Source organism: Hippocampus comes, unplaced genomic scaffold (genome assembly GCF_001891065.2).
Source record: "Hippocampus comes isolate QL1 unplaced genomic scaffold, H_comes_QL1_v1.1 scaffold468, whole genome shotgun sequence".
Classification (NCBI taxonomy): domain Eukaryota; kingdom Metazoa; phylum Chordata; class Actinopteri; order Syngnathiformes; family Syngnathidae; genus Hippocampus; species Hippocampus comes.
The window spans coordinates 91,868-101,290 of record NW_017805226.1 but is presented as its reverse complement, the minus strand read 5'-3'; the positions used below and the strand labels follow the sequence as shown (position 1 = coordinate 101,290).

The window sequence follows — 9,423 nt, the reverse complement described above, 5'->3', positions numbered from 1 at the left end:
ACTTCAGCCTTGATCTCTCTCTCTCTCTCTCTCTTTCGTGCACTTCCCCCAGCCACACACACACACACACACACACACACACACACACACACACACACACACACACACACACACACACACACACACACTAACACGCGTAGTAAACACAACACTGATCTAGGCAACCACTTCAGATTACCACTTTTGATTAGACATTGATCCAAAAGTAACCCACATGATAAGACAGAAGGTAGGGTACTGGGCAGGGCTGAGAAGATGCACAGCCAATCAACATGGCTGTGCATCATGGGATGGATCCACTCGTGCTGTCATTGGTCGACATCGGTGCTGGGAACCAATCATGTTACAGCCATGCACAAAACCTCTGAGTCATTCGGCATTTTTTTCTGAATACAGTACTTTGGGGAAAAAAACTGCGATGCACCAAGGCCGCGATAATCAAAGCGCAAAATAGCGAGGGATCACTGTACATCAAGATCCCGGAATCGTCCATCCACCCATCCATTTTCAAATCCATTTAACCTCACAAGGGTCACGGGCGTGCTGGAGCCTATCCCTGTCTTTCGGCAGTTGGCGAGGTGCTCCCTGAAATGGTTGCCAGACAATCGCAGAGGACAAATAGACAACCATCCATGCTCACTATCCCACATAGGGACAATTTAGAGTGTTCCGTTAACCTTCCATTCATGTTTCTAGAATGTGGGAGGAAACTGGAGTACCCGGAGAACAAAAAAACACCCAGACACGGGGAGTACATGCAAACTCAACACAGGAAGGCCGGATCTGGAATCAAATTCGTGAAGCGGACGTGCAAACCAGTCGTACACCGTGCCACCGGGTTCTGGAATCATCCAGTCACAACTTCAATTGTAGCCACAAAGCCTTTCTGATTGACTTGCAAAAGTACAAAATATATTTTATTTTTGTCTCTGCAGGATGTTTTTTGTTCAATAATAGCGTGTCTTTAATTAAGACAATGAACCATTCATGTCGGCGCAATCACATCAGAACACTGTATTTTCATGACCATACGATGCACCGTATTAAAGGGCTTAGTGTCAGTTACAGGTGCTATTTCTGATTTAACACATACACAAGATGCATTGTATTATTGACGCAGGCATGGTAAAATGTATGCTAGCTTAAAATAAATGGTAGCATGCATGCACGCTAGATTATGTTTTTAAAAAAAAGGCAAAATGAGTTTGGTTGTACTTTATTGCACCATTTAACAAGATACTCACGTTATTTTTTATCAATCCTCATCCTCAAATCCATCAAAGTCCTAATCATCTGTATCAGAAATGAACAACTGGGCAAGCTCACAATCAAACAGGACAGGTTCCCTTGCATCATTGTCAGAGTCAATTTGGCTCCTCAGGACTGACCTTTTGCGAAATCGCCAATAATAGTGCAATCAGACACGTTTGCCCACACATCTTCAATCCAGTCACAAAGTCGCCCGGCGCTGGGTCCCTGTCTTAGTAAAGCTGGGTACGCCATCGCTCCTATGCTGCTCGCAACTTCACTTTGGCTGTTTCTGTCCACTCCCATGGCAACCAAGCACAACACTAAAATCCAACTTCACGCGCCCCTTGTGTGTATTGCTACCGTGCTGGTGCCCTTCTTCTCGACAGTGTGGTTCACCGGAATGTCGGAAGTGAGAGGCACCTTGTGGATGTTCGTGATGTGGTTGGGCTGGATGTGTTTATCGGCAATCTTTTTGTTGAATTTCAATGTGGACAATGAAAGCCAAGTGAGGCCAGCAGAATGGCAGAATAAAGGATTAAAATCTCCAAGAAAGCATCTTTATATAATGTAATGCAGAAAAGTACGCTTTTTACTGCAGTAGGAGTGGAAGATAGCCAGCTTTTCCTTGTAATTCGCTGAATGTTGCTGCATCTTTGCCCGGATAGCACCAAGCACCATGGATAAGTTGATCTTGAATTCTCTTGCGGCTACTCGATTCCCATGGTCCTCTGTGTAATTGATAGCTTGCAGTTTCAACTGTGCTTTGTTAGCGTGTGTTTTTGTAGGTGCCATTTTCGGTATGTTGTTTTTCAGAATGCATGTATTATATACTATGTACACCAACTGGGAGCGTGTCTTTATCGCAGTGCTCCTCAATTATCCCATATTTTTTCTCCCCCCCCCCCCCCCCCCCCCAGCCCTCACCAAACAAGAAGAAAACAATTTGCGCCACCCCGCACTCTCTGCCACCACGATAATTATCATTTGTCTATAAAATTGTTAGAAGTACACTTCTGCATGACATTGTATTGTAAAAGAAAAAAGAAATATGGTTCAAATTACAGCAAAGAATAACTTTATTAACATTGTTTTTTAGTCTGTAACAGAAAAGAAATTTAACGCACCAATTTGCCTGAAATGAAAAACATACTTGTTTAATACTTTGTTTCAACATTTTTGCCCAACTTTTTTACCAAATTATTGCACCAATTCAATCATTGCACCATTCTGAAAACTAAAATTAAATAATTCATGAGTAATAATAAAGGCGGTTCGGAAAATGAATGAATGAATGAATGTATGAATAATAATAAATTAAAATTCAGTTCAGCAACATTGAGTCAGGAGCAGAATATATAAAACACTAGTCTACAAAATGAAAATGAGTAAAAGATTTTGTGCTTTTTTTTCCCCCCTCTTTTTTAAGCAAAATGAGGAAGTCAATGGCTACGATGAGCACGTTTTGTAGTGCAACTTTTCCAGCGATTTATCAGCGTGATTGAGGTGAAATGTCTTGATTTATTTGGCTTCATGCTGTCCACTGCCAGCATGTTTAGACACAGTTAACACACAGGTCTTTCTTCATTTCCCACTGTAGTCACAGTGAAGCCAAGCACTACATACACTTTGTCATATTTCCTTGTCTTAGCTTTTGGGTGACTTTCTTTTGTCTCATTGTCTTCATCTCTCTCCGCCTTTCTTTTCATCTTGTCTGTTTGAGGGTTTGTTTACTGCGCTTCATATCGCTTACTTGGGGGGAAAAAAAAACAAAACAGAGATAATACTCCCTGCAACGAGGGCGCTACTGCCATTTGCTGTCGTGAATGTGCAATTACACTTTATTCTATTCCAGGGGTGGCCAACCCGCGGCTCGTGAGCCGCATGCGGCTCTTTGGCTGGTTCAATGCGGCCCGGGCTTTCACATGACAAGCATCGAAAACGCCTCGGCGGTGGCGCTGCAATTCAAACAACGGCGCTAAATACACAGAACTAACTACGTCAGCCTATCATCAATCCCGTTACTTGATTGACATACAGGGCAACTGATCAGATGACAACCTAATCACCAGTCATGCGCAAACAACGGTGCTTAGCACTAATGATTGACAAACAGGGCAACCAATCAGATGACAACGGCATCACCGCTCATGCGCAAACAACGGTGCTCAGCGCTAAGCTCTAAGCTAATGAGCTTTAAAGGTAGGGATGCACAATACGTCAATCGCGATCGACCCGGAGCCAGCGGACTGGTCCCAAGTAGAGCGCGAGCGTTGGGAAGAGGAAATGGAGAGTGGGGGGGTATGTCTGTGTGTTTCGATTTTGTTCGTGTTCAGTGAAGTTCCAGCTCTCGCTCATCTGCGTGCCTGCGTGTGTGCGTGTATGTGTGTGTGTATATATGCTTGCAGTGCGCAATCGGGTCAATGACGGGAGGTTCGTCGCTTCAAAAGTCGATCTTCGGTCAAATATGTAGCAAGCTGACCCAAGTCGTAAGTAACTACTGCAGATCGTGTGTGCACACGCGTGCATGTGCGCGATGTGGCTCTTTGCAGTAACACAGTAAAAAAAAATTGGCTCTTAGTCTCTGACTGGTTGTCCACCCCTGTTCTATTCTCTTTGGCAAAAAACATGTTCCCCAGAGTCACACATGCAACCCCCCCAGCCCCCGGCATCGCATCGTGACCCCCCTAGGGGTGCACGTACCACTATTTGAGAAGGACCGCTATAGCGTCCTCTTTCACCCTTGTCAGTTTAATGTCCACATGCTGTCGTCAGTTGCGTCCGCCTTTCCTCAATATAACCAGCGTGTCTGCACAACATCAGTCAGTCAAGCAGACCCCGCATCGCAGTTACACAACAGCATTCACAATCTGGAACTCTGTGCATACACAAGGTGACCCGCATTATTAGGCGTTCTCCCCTATGAATTTTTGAGAAAATTTAAGACACTGAAGTGCGCCCTTTGGTCATGAAAATACGTTCTCCACACTTTTCGAAAACTCCGCCCATGCACACATGTACATGCCTATAGTGCTACGATCTTTTGAATGACATGAAAAATTTTGCTCTATGAGATCTAAACAGTCACAATGGATCCTAAGAAAAGGTAATCTGTTTCGAAGCACTAGGAAGCACTTGTGAGTGAAATGGATCTGTACTCTTCTTTTTGCATTGTCATCATTCGCACTGTGCATCACTTCAATGCAGGTAAGGTAGACTACAGAATCTTTGCTGTTTTTTTTTTTTTTGCTCTCAAAAATGAGAAATTGTTTACTTGTGACAACATGAGTGAGTCCATCTAAAAAAATGAATTCAAAAAAATAGCTAAACAAATTTGCAGAAAACTGGCGAACAGCACATTCTTTTATGACAAGGTGATATCCTGCTTTCAGATTATTTATTTATTGATTTATTTCGAGCATAAAATGACAAGTTTCTCTGAAGCGGTTTGTTGAACCAAAATCAAACACCTGAATCTGAATTTACTCATGTTATTATGGAAGTAGTTTCTTTATCAATTGAGGAGATGTAGTCCTCCATTTTCGCTCACTAAGTTAAATTTTTTGAGCAATAAATGGCCATAATGTTTATTTAGTACATGTCATTGTATTTTTTTCTCTTATTTCTACATCACTTTGATATTTATTTGTGTCTACTCACTGAAAAAAAAAAAGAGGTTGGTAGATAACATTTCCTATTGGGGCGGGGCTGCAACAGATAAATTGCATTTCCATTCACTTCAATGGTAAACATTAACTCGGTTTGTTTTTGGTTTCAAACCTCATCACGAAATGAATTAAGGTTCCACTGCATTGCATTGTAGTGCTATTGTACTGTATTGTATGCATTTTTATTCTGTTCTAGTCAGACAAAAAGAGGTGATGAACCTTTGATGCATTGGAGGATTATTATCACTTACGGCTTGGAGCAACAAATACAAGTCATTCTTCTCCAGGACCAGCATCACCTGACGCTCCTCGGCCTCGTTTCGCTTACACTCGGACCTGAAAAGGAGGAGATGGACAGAATTTGATGGAGTTGAATGAGTTGCAGCCGAAGGATGTCAGCACCTGTTAAAGGCCTCCTTTAGCTTGCTGAAGTCTTCATTGAGGGTGGCCAGTTCCTTTTCCACCTGAGCACTTCTGAGCAAGGGCATCAACTTGTAGAACAGCATCATCCACGGCCAAGTGCGCACAGTGAAAAATGAGCGCAAGTTGAACTGAATTGCCAGCACCGCGTCCCTGAAACAAGTCCATGTGAATAAATATGTAAAAATAAATTCTTTCCAAAATCTAATCCAGGATCATGGTTAGAGTTTCCCACCTGGGTTGAGCCAAAGAACATCCAAAACTTTACATTGCAAAAATTTAAAGGCACACCATCAAACCAAAAATGTCACAAAAATAGCCTTATCCTGAACCCCAAAATTCAGCAGATCTAAATTTTTAAGGGCCCATAGTTTGAAAAACATGAAAGAAAAACAAGAGTTGCAAGCAGCTACAGTATAAAGGGTCTTTGCATCCTGGGCCATTGGTGTATTGACATGTTTGGGTACTGAAACATAAATAAATAATAATGTTTAATCATATTTAGATGAGACACAAATTTTGAAGTCGACCGGCTCAAATCTCGAGCAGAAGTTTGTTGAAATAGGACATCTGTAAAAGGCCAAGAATAAGGAAAAACGTAAAAAGTAAATTAAAATTGGTGGACTGCCTGTTGGGTTTAGCATTCGGCTTCAAAAAGACTTTTTTTGTATGGCTTGGGCTGTTACATTTACCCGATTTTCAGAGATCAAGGTGAAACGTACAATTACTTTGTTAAAAATTGATGCCAGTGAGCCATTTACAAAAAATGCACAGGAACGCAAATGTGTTTGACAGGACCAATGACTGTGCAAAGTTTAATGAGTTGTTGCCCTGGGTTGGACCCTCAAAATCAGCATTGTTTTTCTTTTCAAACGATGCGTCACCACAGCAACAGCATGTGACAAAATAAAAGGATTTTCATCTGAAATATCTTTAGATGAAACAGGTCAGGTGATTGATTTGGCCAGTTGCACCTGAATCAATTAGAGAGGGATAGGGAAATCCTGTTGCTCAAGAGCCATATCCTGCTTGTTTTAGATCCCTCCCTACGCCAACATACCTGATTCAATTGTTCATGATGGTTTGATGCCTCGACAGAGCTTGCTGATGAGCTGATCGTTACATGTCCCCCCCGCCCCCCATGCCTGCGTGGGTTTTCTCCGGGTACTCCGGTTTCCTCCCACATTCCAAAAACATGCTTGGTAGGTGAATGGAACACTCTAAATTGTCCATAGGTGTGAGTGTGAGCGTGGATGGTTGTTTATCTATGTGTGCCCTGCGATTTGCTGGCTACCAGTTCAGGGTGTCCCCTGCCTATTGCCCAAAGACAGCTGGGAGAGGCTCCAGCACAGCCCGCAACCCTTGTGAGGATAAGTGGATCAGAAAATGGATGGATGGATGGATGGACTTGATTTGATTTTTGATTTGACTTTTGATTTGGTCTCCCGTAGCAGAAACTTGTCTCGGTGGACAGGCCCTCTGTGCTGCTACATGCATTTAACAAAACATACACTTACGCTACACAACATACATTGGAAAATACATACAGTACAGGACAATACATACTCTACACACAATGGATAGTACATTACACTCATTTGCACACCAGACACTGCCCTCATGTCCTCCTGCTTGTCTGTCTGCCTTCCTCTAATTGTTTGTTAATTAAGCTCATAGCCTGCAGTATAAATGAGTTTTTATATTGGTTTAATTTGCAGAGAAGGGTCCTGTACCTCCTTCCTTAGCGTAGGAGCTCAAATTGGGAGTGCAGCACATTAGAAGGATTCTCTAGAATGTTGTTGGCCTGTTGAATATTGGACTGCACATATATGTCCTGGGGAGCAGCGGCCGGGGGCTGCCTGATTTACCTTCCCTGCTGTCTTAACCAAGCTGGTTATCTGAGCTTTCGATTTTACAGTCAGGTTCCCAAACCAACTGGTTATTCGAAAAGCGCAGGACTGACTCAATGGTTGCTCTATAAAAGCTCAACAGAATGCTTCTGCCAACTCCAAATAATCTCAGACGTCGCAAGAAATGAAGGTGCTGATGGATCTTCGAACAGATATTTACATACATGTGTCTGCCAGTTAAGCCTGCTATCCATCGAAATCCCCAAGCATTTGTATGAGGAGACCTGCCTGATGTTCGTGCCATTTATGGAGAAGAGGCTATGGTCTCCAATTGATTTAAAGTCAAACTCCATTTCCTCAGTTTTTTCCACATTTATGCTGAGATGGTGTTCATTACACCAGTCAACAAATATGTCGATCCCGTCACAGTGGCTACTAATGCCAGAGTCACTCGTGAGCAGACTAAGGCTAGCTGTATCATCTGAAAATTTTACAACATACTTATTTGGTTGGGAGCTGACACAGTTATTTGTAAATAGGGTGAACAGAAAAGATAAGCTCACGCAACCCTAGGGGGCCCCGTGCTACTCATGACCTCATCTGAGAAGACAGAGTTAAATCTCACACGCTGTGGTCTTTTGGATAAGAAGGAGTGGTACCACCTAATGAAGAATGTATTGACATTCAACCGAAATAACTTCTTCAAAAAATGTCTGGACAGATTGAGTTAAAGACTGAGCTAAAGTCCACGAATAGCAGTCTGGCATATGCCACCCTATTCTCAAGATGCCTCAGAAGAAAGTGCAGAATAGTAGACACGGCATCACTTGTACTGCGATTATTAGTGTAGGCAAATTGATATTCATCTATCGAAGCTTCCACCTCCCTGCATAGTTTCTCTACTATGATCTTCTCTAACCCTTAAATCACATTGGAAGTTCAGGCCACTGGTCTATAATAGTTGTCATCCTGGGGACAGGGCTTTTTAGGGACCGAAATTATAATCGATTTTTTCCAGAGCTGCGGCACTTCTGTGTCTATAGACAGCTGGAAGAGAGGATGCTTGGCCGGTGTTAGTTCCTCAGCGAAGGATTTTAATAAATAAGCAGACATTGTCTGGTTCAGTGGCTTTCTTTACGCACAGTGATCTAAAAACCCGGGTAACACTAGCTGAGTCACTTAACACCCTGTTATTAAAATCATACTGCAGATTGCACAGCAATTCATTACACTCTTTGGAAGTGTTAACTTCAAAACGCATGTCGGAATAATTTTGCTCCCTTGTCCTCGCTTCCTCATCATGAGCCGAAAGGGGCTTCTTCCTAGTGCCCATGTTTGTCATGGTGCGAATTGAGTCCCACAACCTCTTTGTGTATGAATTAGACAGGGCTTGCTGTGCCTGCTCTTTGTGTTTAGACCGCGCTGCTCTTAGTTGCCGGTTGAGATCCTTCTTGGCCAACTTTAGCCCAACAGTGTCACCGAGCCAAAGGGCTCTTTTCTTCCTCCTTATGCCTCCTTATGGACATACATATTTTAATAAAACTCCAAACCAATGTGTGCTCTTTTTGCAATATTTTGCAAAAGAATCCACGGTTGCGATTACATGACTTGGATGTTTTGATTTAAGTGGATTGATTGATGATTGCTTTGTCAGCATGGAGACCTTTGTAGCATCAGCTTGTCTAGCTCCATCCTCATCAGCTTCCCTCGACTCATGGCCTGGACCGTGGTCAGGATTTGAGACAAGCGGGTGTCCCTCATATCCTCCAATTGACCCAGCAAACCTGCCTTGAAGAACACCTACAGGTGGAAAGATGAAGATGGCTCCAACTTGGAAAAAAAAATCCAACAAAATTGCTGTCATACTTTGGTTTTTCCAAACTTGTACTGCGTGTGGTCAATATCCAGCGAACTCAGAAGCTTCTCCACAGCCTTATGACTGTCCACAAAGACGGCCTCAGGAATCGCAGAGGGGTTCAGGATACGATAGCTGAGATTGGTTGTGTGATCATATTGTAAAGCTCATATCAGACAAACGAATCAATTGAGGTCACTCATGATGCTCACCGCTGTTTGAACTCAGCATACAAGATCCGGTTCGGGAAGCCCTTCCTGCAGATGCGGATACCCTCCAGGACACCGTTACACCTAAGCTGGTGCAAGACCAGGAAGGGGTCCATATTGCCTGAAGAACACCGAACAAGCAATGTGGATTTCACTGAATTCAAAAAAGTGTT

At 42.9% G+C, this 9,423-nt stretch overlaps 1 protein-coding gene across 1 annotated transcript in view; it reads right to left on the bottom strand.

Annotated features, from left to right (window-relative positions):
* The window catches only part of LOC109515540 (myosin-7B-like), a 109,525-nt gene that overhangs the window by 26,819 nt on the left and 73,283 nt on the right, over positions 1 to 9,423 (bottom strand). Inside the window, exons 19-23 of the mRNA XM_019869389.1 lie at positions 9,254 to 9,371; positions 9,053 to 9,176; positions 8,850 to 8,986; positions 5,319 to 5,489; positions 5,168 to 5,252 (exon numbers count right to left, since the gene is read on the bottom strand). Coding sequence (XP_019724948.1) covers positions 5,168 to 5,252; positions 5,319 to 5,489; positions 8,850 to 8,986; positions 9,053 to 9,176; positions 9,254 to 9,371 — 635 coding nt within the window. The remainder of the gene's footprint in view (positions 1 to 5,167; positions 5,253 to 5,318; positions 5,490 to 8,849; positions 8,987 to 9,052; positions 9,177 to 9,253; positions 9,372 to 9,423) is intronic.